The 18554-nt window shown below is 43.1% G+C and overlaps 1 protein-coding gene across 1 annotated transcript in view; it reads left to right on the top strand.

The window, feature by feature from the left end:
• The window catches only part of PPM1H (protein phosphatase, Mg2+/Mn2+ dependent 1H), a 257588-nt gene that overhangs the window by 163231 nt on the left and 75803 nt on the right, over positions 1-18554 (top strand). Inside the window, exon 5 of the mRNA XM_039256219.1 lies at positions 7837-7921. Within this exon, the coding sequence (XP_039112150.1) occupies positions 7837-7921 (85 nt within the window). The remainder of the gene's footprint in view (positions 1-7836; positions 7922-18554) is intronic.

Here is an 18554-nt window from a genome sequence, read left to right as displayed (position 1 = left end):
GGATCATAGGTTGTGTTTGTCTTTTTTTAAGGAGAACAAAGAACTCCACTGTTAATTTATAGATGGACCCCCTTGTCATTTCTTTTTTAGAAATAATAAGCACCTCAAAGAGTTTTAGTGACTATGAGGCTTTTACTTTGTCTGGAAAATGTTGTACCGGTATATTGGGTTTCATGAAGGTTGCTGGTAAAGCAAGATGTTTGTAGAAAGTGGCAGGATTATGACATTGAGAAGTTATTCTGGGTGGTACAAACACAGACCGGGCTGGTTGTGAGAAAAACAAGGAACATCTGATTCAGCGACTGCTCTACGAATGGTCCCTTATTTTTTTGCTGCTACTTAAAGATCAGAATTTTTTTTTCTCCCAGCCGTTTTTTGGTGAATATTTTTGCTGAAAATTTTAACTGCGTACTTGAGGCTCTGTTAAATGAATCATTGTGTTTGCAAACTTTTTTCTTTAGTATCCATTCTGAAAATGGAATGACTAGAAACACACCCAAACTAATTCCAGGCTCGTGGGATTACTTTTTCCCTTCAGCTATTTTCTGACACCTCTAATTAGCATCGACAGCCTGGCTGTCCTCTGATGGCGGTAACCCCAGCTTATTCCGTCAGCTGCCCTGCTTTCTTTTCCATCGACACATTTCTAATACTTTTGAAGGAGACAGACACTTCTGCTGCATCTGAACAGAACTCCCAAGGTCTGATGCTTCTTGACAAAATGGATGCCTCCTCCCTGTACTTGGGAATTGATATACACTGTCAGAAAGGGTTTTCCGAATGGTTACTCTTTGTCACCTTGTATCAGATTTTCTCCTCCATTCTGGAAATGTGCAGTTTAATGTTGCGTTTCGAATCACTTTCAACTGAAAAAGTGTGTAATGGAATCAGGGCATCCTATGAATACTCTTAACGGTGTCGAAGATGCCTTTTGTTTGCAGCCCTGAACTCCATGGGGAAGGGTGACAACAATGAAATGACATTGGGGGGCTTGCTCGATAACGGGCTCCCTGTCCTTTATGATTTAAGAGCTGCACTGAGGGTGACTTTTCCCACCCTGGCACTTCTGTTGTTGGTTTATATTTATTCGAATCTAAATTGTGGCAATGGCCCCCTCCCGAGAAGAGAAGCAGTAACTGGAGCAGTTGGCCCCTCTCTCTCCCCCACCTACCTCAGGCTTATTTTCAGAATCGTTTAAATTTAGACTTGAAAGGTGCCTGAGAAATGAACTGGGCTGCTCCCTTCTTTTTCGAGGCAAGGACACGGAGGCCCAGAGCAAAAGACAAGCTCGAGGCGAGGCTGTCATCCACAGACGCTCATCCCCAGACCGGTTCTGCTTCTGCAGAACTCTGATAGTGCCCGTGTCCGTGCCCCTCTCCCATGCCACGGGCTTTCTGAGCTGGAAGTGGGTTCAGCAATTAGTCATTGCCCCTCAGTATTTGTCATTTAGTGCTTTGGCTTTCACATTATCCCCTCCTGGGTCAACTGTCAGAACTTAACAACCACCTACAAAGGGTAGATGGTGCAGGACCTTCCTCCTGTGTATTTGTGTGTCATACATGTACACGTGTTTAATGGGTTCCATGCTGCACAGCTGGCCGGCCTCTTAACAAGGAGAGACTGGAATGAAGCTCTGTGCCATCAGCGCTCTTTCAGATGTGAGCTTCCATTCGTTTTCTTTGCTGGCCCACGATTCCCATGCCTCAGAGAGAAGAAATCAAGGGGTGGTGAAATGAAGTGATTCGTTTCAATTCTGACTTCAGGAGTAAGCTTGATCCCTAACTTTTGTTTCGCTTGGAAGACTTTTCACATCTCTTATTCCAAGCAAACCAGGCTGCTGGGCACCACTGCCTGCTTTTTTAAGTGCAGCAGCCTGGCAATTTTGTGTTTCTTTCCCATTTCTGCTCTGGAGGGTGTACCAGTGTTAAACTTAGAGATGTGTGTGTGTACCTGTGGGCGTGCTTACGTGTGGGTGTGTGCGTATATACCTACATACACAGAAAGTCTATATTGATACATAAAAGTGTGTATCCATTTTTTTTTCTTACTCTTTGTGCCACTTGGATAAGGCCTTCTGCTGAGGGTGAAAATTCTATACCATGTCTAATAGGGGACCTATTTGCAAAATCATTTAACTGTGAATTTGGGGATTTTCTTTTAGGGCCACAGGTTTTACCTTGAAGGGAGAGGGTGCAGTAGGGCTGAGAGGTAATCTGCTCTGGCTTGTGCCTGGCCGAGCACAGGCTTTTAGGTCTCCCGAGGGTCACAGAAAGGGAGTCCTACAAAAGTTTTCCTGCATTTGCCCTGTGATTCTCCAAACGTCATCATCTTCTTAAAACACTGTACATAATAAAGGCATTTTGGGGCTTACCCAGTTCTTATACCACAGTGTAGCCACTGGCTTCTCAGTTCGTGGCTCCTGACATGGCTACAGGATGTTTCTGTGGTCATGCCTGAGCTCTGATGACCTCTGACATGTGATTGGGCCACCGGGTCCAATCTAGGGTGTGGGGCGCACAGGGTTCACGAACATTGGCAGTGGAACAAAAATGAATCTGTATTTAGTAGGACTTCAGGACTTCTGTGAATATGTAGCCAAATCTGGGCAAATAGATTTCTCTTTAAACTTTACCAAAGGAACATACATTTCCTCCAGCAATCAAATAACAAAGAGAGAATTGAAGAAAAATTAACGCTCCTACTTGCATGCCTTTCTCGCTATTCAATGAAACGTACTTTTACCCTGTCAAGCAGCCAGGTGTCAAGGTGGTCCAGTTAGGGCAATGAGCCAGACTGAAGGTAGCAGTCAACCTTCATTCACTTACTGTGGTCCCACAGCCAAGAGGCGAAGGAAAAGACAAGTGCCAGCTCCTCAGTGTTCCATTTTCCTCACCGAAGGGCAGTTGGGCAAGCGAGGGTCAGTTGACATGAGGCACGGACAGGAGGGAATGTTCTCACTGCTGAGGAGCTGTGGACGAAAGGCCTCTGCCTTTTAAGCCTGGGATTGGTGGTGTGGGGGATGGAGAAGGGAAAGGATTCTGAGTGGAAAAGTACCGAGTCAGAATGGAGAAAGGAGAAAAGTACAAAAGTGCCGGAGCCAGGACTCCTCCCATGGGGCTGCTTGGGCTGCCGCCAATGTAGATTTGCTCTTGTAAATGCGGCGGGGGTGGGAGGTGGGGGGTGGTGGAGCCCTTACCTGCTGCTCCCACAGACACTGTAGTGCCCTGGGTGTGCACAGGTCTGGTTCTGGAGCACAGCTCTCCTGCAGGGGAGCTTGGGGGCCCCTGCCTGCTACCACCTTCATCATCGCCTGCACTGGAGCCTATAGGAGCACACCGGGTTTGGGCCGGGGATCAGAATCCTCATATATGTGGTGTCTGTGTATAGGTTTTGATTTTACAAAAATGGGATTATTCCACCTAGTACTCTGCAACTTGCTTTTCTCACCTAACAACACATCATGGATACCTCCAGGTCACAAAACATACTTTTTTTTTTTTTTTTTTAATGACTGTGCAATATCTTACTGATTATAAATGAATCCATTCAGTATTTCCCCTTTTGATAGACTATTTCCAGTCTTTGCCACAAATAATGTCAAGTGTGAATTTTTGTCCATGTATCCTATGGACAGAATCTTCTGTTTTTGTAGAACATAGTCTCCAAAGTAGGATGATTGAGCCATTGACTATGTCATTATAATAGATTTAGAAGGTATAGCAGTTTACGTTCCCATTAATTATGAGAATGGCTTTTTCTTCTTGGCGCTGTGAGAACTACTACACATTCCTCATTTTCTTTTCCAACAAACATTTGCCAATCTGATGAGCAAAAATTATATGCGACCTTTAATTTGTGTTTCCCTGGACTAGTGAGATTGAGCATCTTTTCACGTGTTTATTGAACATTTGCATTTTCCCTTCTGTCAACTGCTTAATCATATCTTTTACCCCCTTTGCATATTTGTCAAATGCCCCTGGAGAGTGTCAATCCTGCTGGAAGGTGGGATTTCATGGGAGTGGGTGTGATCCCTGTAAGAAAAGTTGTAAAATTCAGTGGATATTTGAAATGAGCATCTCATGTGACCCCTTATTTTTTTCTTGATCAATTAACAATTTGACTAACTTGGGGGAGAAAAGGTAGGTCTTTTTGACTCCAGACTGACATTAGAAGACAGAAGTAGCAAGGTTTTCAAGAAATTGCTCACTGAACTCAAAATTCTCATCAGTTAGCAATAAATCACTTTTATTTTCTCATGTGGCAAGTGTTTGCAGAGGGTGAGAGGATATTTAAAAAGCTGTTAATGTCTCCGCTTACCTCCTCTTCTCCCATGCTTGCAGGTGTCTCCAAAGAACACATTAGACCTCACCAATCACCATGTTACAAGTAATGCTCTATCTATGATACTGGACAAGAAATTAAAGCATGTAAATTTAAGTTTCAATCTCTATGAATGAAAGGCTAACTTTAACTTTGGGGAATATGCTTAGAACCCCCTCTCCCCTGACCCTATGGTAAGGGGATACCAGGTAGGAAGTTGTTGCCAGTTGGTTAAATTACCCCAGCCCCTAGGAGCTTCCTCACTTAATCTCTGACCAATCTCTGAATAAGTAAATGGAATGCCATTTAAAATCTGACCATAGTCTTATCTACAGGTCCAGATCTGAGGGCCCAGTTAGAAAGGCCAGGGCAAATGCCTAATTCTCTGTGATTCTTACTATTGCCACAACTTTCTCCTGTTTGTTGTAAATAATTTTCCTTAGGAAAAACAGATCATAATATACTGAAGTAGAAGATACAAAGTATACAAGGATCCTATGATGACAGAATGTAGCTTTAAAGCATTTCTCTAGTTTATTGGTTGTTTAATGCAAGATTTGTCAGCCTTCACACGCACTCTGTTCCCTTTGAAACCCATTCCCTCTTAGTACCCTACTCCAGATTGGAGGCCAGCACTCTGACACATTGATCCCAAGATCAGAGGGATGAAAGACAGAAAGATCAAAAGGAAGCCAGGAAGCATAGGAAGAGGCATCATAGTTTAGGGACTGGAAAGTCTGACTGCCAAACATGCTGTCATCTTTAATCCATGGGTGTCTCATAAAGGAAGAACTTGGTAGTTCAAACAGAAATGAAGAATGCTCTGTACATAGATGGATTTGGATATAAAAATCTATTTAAGAAAGTAATTAGCTAGGGTTCACCCAGCAGTGAACATTGGAATTGAATGCTGATCCTCACTGTGTGTGAATTTGGAATTTTAAAAATAGAATAAACATAGGGGTGGCTGCTGCCTTTGCTGTGTTCTCTCTCCCTGCTCACTAGGGCCAGGGGTCCTGCCTAGTTTCACTTAGTCTTTCAAGTCACTCTTTTTTAGTGGTGACCCAGCCAGAATGACATTATTTTACGTCCATTGTCTCTTCGTAAAAACCAGTGAGAAGGCATATGGATTCTTGAGGGTCAAGACTGTACTGTATACAATTACACAATTATAGATAATGTTGTTACTAAGAAAAGTTTTGAGGCCTTTGCTCTGGATACATCTTTCATCCACCCAAGTGTAACTCACTCTATTTATTTATTTATTTATTTATTTATTTATATTGAGAGAGAGAGAGAGCATGCACAAGTGAGCACGAGTAGGGGAGGGCCAGAGAGGGGGAGAGAGAGTGAGTCCCAAGCAGACCCCCCACTGTCCACACAGAGCCTGATATGGGGCTCAGCCTCACAAACCATGAGATGATGCCCTGAGCTGAAATCAAGAATCAGACGCTTAACTGACTGAGCCACCAGGTGCTCCATTTTACTCACTACCTTTTACTTCCCTCCCCAATAGCCAGTTTTTCTAGTCTCAGCCTGGAAGCTGGAATTCAGGGACCACGTAGGAAAAGGGAAGAGCAAGAGTTAAGACTAGCTTTAAGAAAAATTTTGAAATAGAAGGTTGCCTTTGGAATTTATTACCTAATGACTTTCTCTCTCATCCAGATTAGGCCCTAACCTAGACCTTCCTTTCAAGCTCTCCAAGTCTCTCCATCCTCTATCAAAACCCTTACTCCCTTATTCTGGAAGTTTGATTTGTAAATGATGGATAGCACCTTTCTCGGGAGGGGGGATTGCATTTTACAAGTGACTCTAGATTTATAAGATGGAACTTTTAATTTGTCCTATTTTTGGTGTCATAATAAAAAACGTGATACAAATATTACATCTTCTTCCCAGTCAACTCCCCTAAAATTTTCCATCTTCTCATAGTTTCCACTGGTTTTTATTTTAGACCCAGTAATTCTCTAAAGCCCCCATTATTTTTGTTGTCATCCTCTCCCTTACCTGCCCTCCCAGTCTCTATGACAGCAACAACTGGGAACAGCTGGTGAGGAGTTGAGGGAGAGCTGCAGCCATTTATAGGGATAGCTTCAGTGTTGGAGACTACCTTTTTTTTTTTTTCTAGTTTTTTTTTATGTTTATTTTTGAGAGAGAGTGCAAACAGTGAAGGGCCAGAGAGAGGAGGGGACAGAGCATTGGAAGTGGGCTCTGTGCTGACAGCAGAGAGCCCAATGTGGGGCCTGAACTCATGAACCATGAGATCATGACCTGAGCCAAAGTCAGATGCTTAACCACCTGAGCCTCCCAGGCACCCCTGGAGACTACCTTTATGGTAGGAGGGAGGGGTGCCTGGGTCTTCTTGGCACAAAGGATGCAGCTGACCCTAGAGTCATTGATGCAGCTTCCCAGAGTTGAGCTCATCAAAGGCACTTTCCATGCTTGTGGCTCTTCACAGAGAAGTGTGTTCAGTCTCCAAGTCTCTGGCTTCCTGGTACTTGGAGCTGTTGGGTTCATATAGAATGTAATTCCCAAGCCACTTCAACCAACTGATAGTTAGAAAGTGGCTGTCAGGAACTACTTTGGAACAAGAAGGTCTAGAACAGGTAGCTCCATCTGGAAGAGGCCTAGGAAAGGTTGCTCTGTGGTTATCTCTGCTATAGCCCCTCCTGTAGATCGCTCCTTTGGGGATCTCTGTTCCCTCAAACTCTTGTGTCAGCAGTAGATCTTGGGCCAATTTTTGGAAGTGTGTGAATTTCCTAAGCTTCAAGATGAGATGAGAGTGTTTTTTCCTGGACCCAGGATACTACCTAGAAACTCAGGAGTCTAAGTCAGGCGGTCTCAGATTTTAATATACCTATGAATCACAATGAAGATTCTGATACACTAAGTCTGGGGTGGAACCTGGAAGTCCGCATTTCTAATAAGCTCCCAGGTGAGGCCAACGCTACTGGCCCACAGACACTGGGTGAAACAAGGATCTGGAGCTGTACTGTGTACTACATGAAACACTTGCCACTTTGTGACTACCTAAACTAAAAGATAAATTAATTAAAATTACGTAAAATTAAACATTCAGTTTCTCAGCTGAACTAACCATAATTTAGGTGCTCATGGCCCCGATGTGGCTAGTGGCTGCCATGTTGGACTGCACAGATTAAAATATTTCCATTAACACAGAAAGTTCTGTTGGAGAGCACTAGTCTAGAGTAAGCCTCAATTTACATCATTCATTTCATCCACTCATTTCCTGAGCGCATCTATTATGTGCCAAGTAGGAAGGTTGGTGCTGGGCATTAAGGCACGGTTCCAGCTAGCAGAAGAAGTAAACATAACCGTATATTTCCTTTGGTGAGGGACCCAGAGTTGGTAACAATGAACATTGCCACGCAGGTTGTTTGAAAAAGTGCCCCTTGAGTATTTCATGGGTCTTCTAAACCAAGCTGTGGAGTTATCATAAAATTAAGGTACTTACAAGATTGCCTACTAACAGTGCATATTTTTTAACCGTTTTAGGGCCATAATCATCAGAAATGGAGAAATCATCCCCATGTCTTCAGAATTTACCCCCGAGACTGAGCGCCAGCGACTTCAGTACCTGGTAAGAGTCATGTTGGTTTGGCGGGGTGCCGTGGCATCAGGGATGGTGTTGGCGCTGTTTTAGAGGAACATGATGCTATTGACATGGGAGCAGGCCCACAGCAGTCAAACGACATATGGTATTAACTCCCCCGCACACACCTTCTGGATCACACATCCTGGCAACGTGTGTGACGACACACTCCACCTCCGTAAATTTATTATTGTGGCTGTTTCTCTCCCATCTGTAACCAATTGAAGACATGATGTGCTTTGTTTCTTTTAATAGTTTGGTATGTACAGTATGAAATGGGGTGTTGAATAACACAGATACCTTTCTTCCTTGGCCTGCTACTCACTTTAACTCAAAATAGAGACTCAGTGCTGAGGAGGATGGCGGCCGCGGCTCCTGCTGACCCCCTACCACTTCATGCACAGATAGGAAGTCTCAAGGGCCCTTTGGGAAAGCATGCAGGGGTCTGAAAATCTGTTTCTATCCTGAAAATGAGTTTCCAGTTTAAATCACCCTCTTTGGAATGAAATTATGAGTGGGCTAGAGGAGGGCATTTGGGCTTTTCAGATTTTGAGCATTTTTGCCTCACCTAGAGATTTGAGTTGTCTCAAAATCAGAGAACAGACTTAATTCTCTGTCCTCAAGTTCCAGGGCCAAGGTATTTGGCTTAGAATCTCAATTGAGCGGCAGTGGAAATCCAAAGCGGCTTACTTTGGATATTTTGGGGGGCTGAGCGTGAATAGTACTTCTATAGATGAAATATTGTCTTGCTAACTGGCTTTCTTTCTAGACAAAAAAAAAGAAACTAGACAACATAGCTAGTGATCCTCTGCTCTTAGAAAAAAACTTAATCAGGCTACTCAAAAAGGACTTTGCTCATGGCTCTGAATTTCGGTGTGTGTGAACAGTCAGGATTTGATTATTGGTTGATTTAGAAAGTGGCTGAGCACTTTCGTCTCAATTCCCTTGTCTGTTTGGTTTGTTTTACTCAACAGCTAAGCTGTGTTGCTCTGGTACAGAATGACAGCAGGAATCCAAGCCCAATGTAAAAATATTTCTTCACTCTTTCACCAACTGTTATTCTCTAACCTTTCTGTTGTCTTTTTCAAGTGGATAAACTTGTCACCACTCCTAGGAATCCCAGCCTTGAGAGCTGTCATTTTCTTTGGCAGTCTAGGCAGGGGGAAGGGATCCTACAGCACATCCTGGCTGACTTGGTGACTTTGTGCAAGTCTCTGAACCTTTCCAGACCTTGGTTTGTCACTTTACAGTAGGGAGCCAAGCAAGCGGGTCACCAAGGACCCTCAGGCTGCGAGGGTCATCCTTCTGGGTAGAGTTCATAGCAGCTGGCCGCCTCAACACCTATCTGGCTTTCTCCAGTCCATCTGCCACCAAGCCACCCAAGTAATCTGATCATGGAGTATATCACTTCACTGCCTAGAATCCTTTGGCTCCTCATAGTGTACAGGATGCAGGCCACATGTGACAGAGCCAAAATCATGGTCCCTGTCCACCTCTCATGCATCATTTCTCTATTGCCTCTACCAATGCCACCGTGCATTTCAGGCTGCTAGCAGAGACCTACTTTCCATATTTGAGACACACCTTGATCTCCCCAACCTCCATGCCTTTGGAAATATGCTCTGCCTGGATGGTCCTTCCCCTGTCCTCTGTCAGGAAAATTGCTTCGGATCCTTTGATATTCCAACATAAATGTCATTTCCTCTACAAAGTGTCCCCTAACTCTCCCGGGAGGGGGTCAGTCCCCAGTGCTTGCACAGCCCTGTAGGAGCCTCTAACATGGCCCTCAGCATATGGTATTGTATTGCTGGTTGTGATCTCTCTTTCCCCTTCCAGACTGAGTCCTGCAGGGCAGGTTTCTCAGTCGCTTCATGTTGCCAGTTCCCAGCACAGAGGAGATACTGAAGCAGCATTTGTTGGCTCAATAAAAGAAAGAACAAAAATTTGTATTGATGTCTGGATCATTACCACACAGTACTTGCCCCTCCACCTTCCCTTGAAGCCTTTTACAGCCCTTTGCCTTATACCCTACCTTCATCACCTTCTTACCATTTAGGGAAAACCGTTTCCTGTTTTCCCACTAAAGGCAATGAGAAATAGCAGGTTAACTTTTTAAAATTTTGAAATAGTTTCACATTTTCATGTTGCAAGAATGGCATAGAGAGCTCAAAACATTAGCTTTTAAGGAGAGATGGGAATACTGACATTTACCAGATTCCTAAATACTGGTGGTCTATTTTCCGATGTTTGGAATGAGACGTGTGTTGTTTCTGATCTCAGCTGTATCGTGTAACTGTGTCTGTGACTCCTAGAGTCCCTACTTCATCACCAGTAACAGGCTTAGGAAGTCTCAGAAGGCAGGTGGAAGGATTATATGAAAACTATATGCAGAATTCTTTAGTGGCACATGGTACTCTTTTGGTTATTGTTTGATGAATCAGTCTTGCTTCTTCAAATCCTACTGGCCTGTGAACACAGGGATTTATTTTCTTATTTTTAATTTAAGAATCACTGCTAATGTTCCAAAGATTAACATGTATTTTTGTGTTACTCTTGAACAATCAGTGTGGACACTCTTAGCCAATAGAGCTGAGCCGAACAGCTGAATTTCCAAAAGGTGGAAACACTGTCTCCATTCTTTTTAATCCTTACTCCTAAATCACATGCATTTCTCTGGTTTATAACTGTTCTCTCTAGACAACAGGAGTGTAAATGACCAGGACGTAAAATATCCTAGTTGTCCAACTTCCTATACTGCCAGGAGTCTAAAAATGTATGCTTTGAAATGAATAAATCCAGTAATAATAGTCACATGATCTGTGATGCAGATCTTTGTGGTAAAGTTTTTGAGAGAATTAAGGGATTGAAAGTATAAAATAACCTTGTGGTGAAGCCTTTGTGGTAAAGTATTTGAGAGAAATAGGAGGTGTGTAGCATAAAAGCTTAAAAATAGTATCAGTTATGAGAGGAAAAGAGTGGTGTGATGGCTTCTTTCAGCCCAGCCTAGGCATTAGCTGTGTGATCCCAAGCCCCTCACATGATGTCTCTGAATCTCTCCTAAGTGAAATGGGTAGGATACCTCCCTTGAGATCTTCACTGCAGGTTCTAAAATCAGAATGAAAGTGATCCTACAGTAATATAAAATACAGTGTATACCTTATAACTTTATGTGCATTTAATCCTACCAGTTCTTTTTTTTTTTTTTTTGGAACATCAGTTCCCTAGAACTAATTAAGAAACACTTCTGTGCAGTGGGATTGGGGTACCTTTTACATGATCTAAACGAGTTAGAACACCACTGGAAGTTAACAATGTATTCCTTACTCTGAGGTCAAATTAAAATTTCTTTTTATGGTGTGTGAAGAAACATTTATGACTGAATCATAAAAACTTCTAAGTTCCTAGAGACTTGTTTGGAGCACGATTCTGCAGTCCCAAGGCTATTTGACTTGTAGAAACGGTTCGTGATATTCTTAGAGGCAGGGAAGATTCAGAGCCTGTTGGACATGAACTGTTTTAATTCACCTCGAAGGGGAAGGTTCTTGGGATGCACAGTCTGCACGTTTGGGGCTGATACGATGATGACTGTGGCAGGCATATTAATTTTGTTTGGTCTTGTATCCTGACCTCAGAGGGCCCTTCACGCGGCTTTCGGGTCATGTGAACTTTGTTGCGTAGATTCTTGGGCAGGGTGATTAATCAAGCAGGCTTGAGGGTTTGACATGTTCACACGGAATGTGGCAGGTGCGCGATGAAGGGGTCAGGGGCCATCCACTTCTGTCCCGGCAGCCAGCAAATCTTGCTGGTTCTAGAGTCACCAATAAGCCTTGCGCTTCTGTCGCTGTGCTTTTTCTTTTTTCTTTTTAGTGTTTCCAGGGTGATTGAAACAAAACAGTTAAGGAGGTACACCAAGCTAAACAGAAGGTTTGGATGGAATGGAAGCTCAGGCGGGAGGGAAAGCAGTCTGGTTGTGGACATGTCTCAGCAGAATTGACCTCCCTGATGCCGTGGCCTCCAGAAAACCACCCCACCTCTGCTTCAGGTGACAGCCAGAAAGGAATCGCCCCCAGGGGGCGCTCCATAGCCCCGAGGTGTGAGAGCTATGGCTTCCCCTCCATTCTGCCCACACATAGTTATAAACTCCGATTTGATTACCTTAAGATGTGCTGGTATCATTAGACCTTCGAATAATGTCCTTGTGTCTTTGTGGATAATCCAAGTCTGCATGTGTTTTTCATCAAGGGCAATGTACAGAAGAGATGAAAGTGGGTTTCAAATACACATCTGATACGTACAAGTGCAACATTATCTGAGGCAATTTCTTGTGGTGTCCTTGGAGCTAACCCCAACCTTCTGTGCCAAGTCTGATTCTGTTTGTCTGCCTTTTCCCTGATGTTGGGTTTGGAAGGGTTTCAAGGTGGACCATGTCATGCCTCGTGGCTTTTTGGGCTTTCTCATGCTCAAGCTTTATCTCCCAAGAAGTATATTCCTTAACCCTGAACCTGCTTTTTAAGACTGGATACTTTAATTTGGGGACGAGGTGGGGGGGGTGTCAAGTGTGCTAGTGAGTAAAAATGACTGACCCACCACTGCCTTATCACATTTAACCTTGAGATCAGGTTGTGAAACCCAAGAGGCCTTTCTTTAGTCATAGGGTGGCAACTTCACCACCATTCTGCTTGCCTTGATGACTGTGTCATGGGGAAATCCACTCTAATTCTCCCCTTCCCCCCACCTTTAACCCTTTTTCACAAAATTGCCTGTAAGTTTGAGAACTTCTAATAAAAAAATGGCAGGCAAAAATGGTTGGCATTTTTCATATGTGCTATAGGTTCAGTTGATCACACAGGTGTCACAGAGAAGCCAGGAGATTTTTATTTTATTTTTGAGAGGGCGAGAGGGAGAATGAGAGAGAATGAGAATGAGAATCTTAAGCAGATTCCATGCTCAGCACAGAACCCAATGCAGAACTTGATCCCACGACCCTCAGACCAGGCCCTGAGCTGGAATCAAGAGCCAAACGCTCAGCAACTGAGCCACCCAGGTACCCCAGCCAGGAGATCTTTAGAGCACAAAACTGGCCCTGCCCAGAGCTTAGAGTCAGAGTTTATATTTGGCTGCCCTAGGATCACTGCTTGGCGTCAGGGAAGACTCTAAAGACATTAGCACTTAAAACTGAACCTCATTGCTTCCGGACCCTTGATTTTGAAAATGAATATAAATGGATGTTTTGTATATTCCATATTGGGAGGAGTCAGAGGCTTGATGCCGAGTCATTCTGTACCTACTCTGCAGAGCTAAAAAAATGAATTCCACACAGCTAAACAAATAACCACGAGAATGGATCCCTAACTACTTTTATTCTTAGAAAAACTGATTCTGCACAGTTGCTACACATATATAATCTTTAGTCTCTCTAAAACCCCTTTCCCCTCCAACATTCTGAATAAAAAATTGGGCACATAGAGCCAGAACCATCTGTCCATAGGGTCCCTTAAAAATTGGTCTTAGTGTAAAGAAGCAAGATATTGTCATGCATCCATTAAATATGTGGATGTTAAATATGTTTTGAAAGAGGTAGATAGCATTCACTGAGGTTTACCAGGGCAAAAGCTTAGCTGTTGATAAAAAGTTTTCTGTGCTTCACTTGCTTGATCGTGAAATCGGGTAATTACAGGACCTTCCCAAGACTGCTACGAGGACTAAGGAGTTAATATTCATACCGTGCTTACAACAGTGCCTAGATCAGAGACAAAATAAAATCTCTTAGTTTCCAATCTAACTATATATGAAGAACTTTTTTATGGTCGCCCTGCCATTGGGACCACTTCTGTGGCCTTTTATAAAATTTATAAATTCCATTTGCATATGCAAAGGGATTGAAGATATGCAGGCACGTCCTTTTTGCTGACATGAGTTGTTCTCTCTTCAAATGAATTCCTTTCCCAGACTTTGCTTGGGAGGAAAAAGCATTAAGCATATGAATATGGAAACTTTATGTTTTATGTAAATGAATACTTTTTAGCCCTTATTCTATACATTAAACTGTTGTAGAGTTGACAAATCTAGGCAATTTTGTTTAATATATCCATTTGCATACCAGTTTCCATGTGGCTCCTTTATCGTAAGCTATAAATTTTACAATTTTAAAGTTATATTTTAGGGGCATGCTTTTCTCTGGTTGATCAGTACAGTCCTATGTAGAAATTTAAATGTGAATCTTTCTTGACATCCCTGTAAGCCAGACAGAATCTTATCAATATTCAATTTTATAACAGCATATATACATAAGCTTGGTTCTTGTTACTCTGAGATTTTTAAGGATAAATTAAGACTGAGAGAATTCTTTATGAAAGACTCCAACACATACATATTTAGATCTCAGCCATTTAACATTTTTCCTTCAATTTTGTTTAACCCAAACCAGAATACTCTTTTCCTGCACTGCAAATCAGGCAGTCAGCCTTGGCTCTACAAGAGCCATCTCATTTGACCATTAGTAGGCTTGGTTGATGTTACTCATTCCATTTCACTCAGGACTGTAGACTTTCTATCATGGTAAATCGTCTTGAAATGTAAAGCTTCCAGTCCTCCTCTCCCATAATCTGATGGGTTTTTTTTCCCTCATAAGGGCAACAAAGAGGAGCGATTACTCAATTTTTTATTAAGATTTGTGTTAAACACTAGAAATCCACATTCTGATAACTTCCTTTCAAATACTGAGAGGTCTGGGGGCACCTAGTTGGCTTAGTCGGTTAAACGTCCGACTTTCGCTTGGGTCACGATCTCGCGGTTCGTGGGTTCGAGCCCCGCATTGGGCTCTGTGCTGACTGCCAGCTCAGAGCCTGGAGCCTGTTTCAGAGTCTGTGTCTCCCTCTCTCTCTGACCCTCCCCTGCTCACGCTGTCTCTCTCTCTCCTAGAAATAAATTAAAAATATTAAAAAAAAAAAAAACAAATACTGAGAGGTCTGAACTTTTTTTTCTGAAATAAAAAAAAAATGAGCTCAGAAAACAGAAGTGGGGGCAAGGTGCATGGGTGTTTCAGTCTATTGAGTGTCCAACTCTTGATTTCAGCTCAGGTCATGATCTCGTAGTTCATGAGATCAGGCCTGGAGTTGGGCTCTGCGCTGGCTGTGCAGAGCCTCCTTGGGATTCTCTCTCTCCCTCTCTCTCTCTGCCCCTTCCCAGCTCGTGTGTATGTGCGCGCGCGCTCTCTCTCTCTCTCTCTAAGATAAATAAACTTTAAAAAAATGAGCTTATATAAAAGTTTCCTAGTAAGAGGACTTCAGAAACTATTTCCTGTTGTGGAATCTATCATTTAACACATGAGTATTTTCACTTTCCATATTCTGCTGATGGAAGTAGAAGTTGGAACAACTACCTTGAAAAAGGGTTTGGCCCAGGGAAAAAGGGCTTGGCACAGCCATTCCTCTCCTAGGTAGTAGGTACCTAACCAGAGTGTGTGCAGTAGCTCAGGGTGTACTAGCCCAAACTGGAAACTGTCCAAATGTCCATGGAGAGTAGAATGGATAAGACGATTGTTAATCATAGTCACAGGCTAAAATGCCATGCAGTACTGAGAATGAACACGTTTTAACCACATGCAACAACATGACTGAATCACACCGACTTACCCAGCACTGAGGACAGCTTATCGGATCCCATAGTAAGTATAGAAACAGGTGAGGGGTACCTGGGGTCCCAGTCACTTAAGCGTCCGACTTCAGCTCAGGTCATGATCTCATGGCTTGTGAGTTTGAGCCCTGCATCGGGCTCTGTGCTGGCAGCTCGGAGCCTGGAGCCTGCCTGGAATTCTGTGTCCCCTCTCTCTCTGCCCCTTCCCATTCATGCTCTGTCTCTGTCTCTGTCTGTCTTTCTGTCTCTCTCTATCAGAAATAAGTAAACATTAAAAAAATTTTTTTTAAAAAAAGATAAAAGAAACAGGCAAAACCAATGCACAGGCTGGGATAATGCTTCCAATCGGGAGAGCAGTGATTGGGTGGGGTCTGGAGCCCAGGTGCTGATCATGTATTGTTTCTTGATCTAGATACCAGTTACACGTGTGTGTGCAGTTTGTGAATATGTTGACCCACACACATTTGATACAGTAACTTTACTGTGTATATATGGTGCTTGGTTGAAAAAGTTTTTTACAAAAAGATATGTTCACTTTATTTAACTGGTTATTACCGTTTAGGGGAGGGACCTTCTTTGGGGCTCTCCAGGAGACCAAGGTGAAGGGGTTGGGCAAGTTCCCCAGAAAGGCACCCTTCTGCCATCTATCTGTTTTCTCCTGAGAGCAGCTCCAAAGGCCATACTAACCATGTTGCTTTGCACTTCCTTGCCTCTGTTCTTGCTGCTCTGGCCCCAGAGGCCTTGCCTGAACAGCTCTTCAGAGGCTTTTTAGATTCTGTCTGACCTACCCAGTGAGTGCCCCATTCTTTGTTTCTTAGCCCCTGGGGATATTTCTGTTTCCACCTATAAGCCTTCCTTAGTCCCCCCCACTAGTGTCTGAGCTCTGAACAGAGAGACTTCCTTTTTGGTTCTTTGAGTCCCAGCCCCTTATATCAGAACTTGCAGGAGCTCCTGTGTTAGTTGCATGGATTCCTCTGGCTGGATACCCCCAAACTTGGGACAGTTCTCTCAGTAGCTGGCATGGCTCACTCACAGTGTGACCACAGTCACACTTGTGCTAAGAAGGGAATAGTATTATGAGAAGGAGTAAGCATTTTGTGTTTGCCAGCAGACAATTTTAAGTAACCTCAGGACCCACCATCTCAGTGTCCACAGGAAGCCTGGTGCTTGGTCTCCCGTAACCATTATAGACATATCACTCTCTAGATTTGGATTCCTCCTTCCACTCCTTATTTTTGCCCTGCACTGCCAAGGTGCTCAAAGCTCTCCCCAGCCCAGGAGGGTGGAGCTCAGATCCACGTGCTCCAGAGTGAGAAAGACCTGGGTTCAAGTTACCCACTCTGCTCTAATGATAGACTTCCTAGAAGGTCTAGATGACATCTCTTTTTCAGGCTTGTCCCCTCCTGTTATGACTGAACTCAGAGATCCTCACTGGGATGGGGAGTGTTTTATCACAGTAAGTGCTTTATCACAGTAAGTGCTTGCTTCTGTCCCCTTGCAGCTGGTTTCTGCCCTGGACTGGAGAGGAAAGTAGCCAGAAGAGGACATCTGATCCTCCTTCTCCGTCCCTGGGGCCCTGCCCTTCTTGGCACACAAGTTACTCCAGCATCATTTCCCTAGACAAGCTGTCTCTTCTTTCCCTGGCCAAATGCAACCATGTCTGGAAGTTTATTCTCATTAGCTGTCCAGGTACTAAGTGGCAAGGATATGGCCTCGTCTCTCTTTAACAAACCTGCACACTCCACACTCCTTAAAAGACCACTGGCAACTTATCTTTGGTTGTGTCGGGGCAGGAGTTACCAAGCTTTCTTTCCAGGGGCCATTTGCAGCACACACATGAACTCCAGTGTACCCGCCCCACCCCTCGTTAGGGGCATTCTGTTATGCTTCTTTGTAGGAAAGCCTCAAATTTTAGGATAAAAATGGAGGCACAAAAATTGGTCCATTTTTTTTTTTTTTTACATGGAGCAGGCCAGCACACTTTAAATTGGATTTTAATATAGAATACATTTCTAGGTTTCTAGTCAGTATGCTTATTAAGTAGAGAAGAGACATGACATTATTTAGACATTCTTAGGAATGTGAAATATGAGGTTTTAAACAGTATAATTGCACCCACACACACGTGGTTTTACAGGAAGGTACCTATTATACAAAGTTAACTGAATCCAAAATATAGAAATACGTATCCAAGATTGTTTTTATGTACCATGGACCTTAATTTTAACTTTTTCAAAAGATTGAAAGCTGTATTGTATTATTTTGTGACGTTTACTCATCAAGTGTAACCGTGTAAAGCAGGTCAGAATGTTCTGTATTCATTCTTCCAGTACATACTTACTTAGAGTCTTACTGTGTTGGGTGCTATGCTTGGCCCTGACGTCTAGCTAAGGTTTAAAAATAATGAACATATTTAAGTGGCTGGTATTATTGCATCACCATGCAGATGTTCTAACATACATATGTCCAAATAGCAGCATCAGGAGAAAAAGCTAAAATATATCCAGCATATCAGAAAAATAAGGAATGTTTAGGAGAGTGTCTAGAATTTTTATTTTGTAGGGCTCTTAATGTGTGCTTGCTCTCCTGTCTCGGGTTTTTATCTCATTAAGGTCTGCATTTTTAACAGGTCAGCATTACTATGAAATGTGCTTTGGGAAGGGACAGTAGTCATGTATACCTATTTATGAGTGGCCCAGATAGGAGCAGTAGAGTAAAACATTCCAAAATTGTGCATGAATCTTATAAGTTTGGACTCAAGAAGTCATGGGGTTGAATTGCTGAGAGGAACCTAACAAATTCTTATACTCCCGTTTTCCAGTCTTTAAACTTTGGGTGTGTTGCGTACATTGAATTCAGCATAAAATTACTTTCGATGCTCAAGGTTCCAGAACACTGATGTGAGCAGTGCTTCTGGCAGGGCAGGCCAGCTAGAGAAGTAACCCTAACCGGTCGTGTTACCCGAATGCTGCACAGCCTCTGAGAA

This window comes from Hyaena hyaena, unplaced genomic scaffold, assembly GCF_003009895.1.
Source record: "Hyaena hyaena isolate Hyena2069 unplaced genomic scaffold, ASM300989v1 scaffold_565, whole genome shotgun sequence".
In the NCBI taxonomy this organism is placed as follows: domain Eukaryota; kingdom Metazoa; phylum Chordata; class Mammalia; order Carnivora; family Hyaenidae; genus Hyaena; species Hyaena hyaena.
This window is presented reverse-complemented; position numbering and strand designations above follow the sequence as displayed.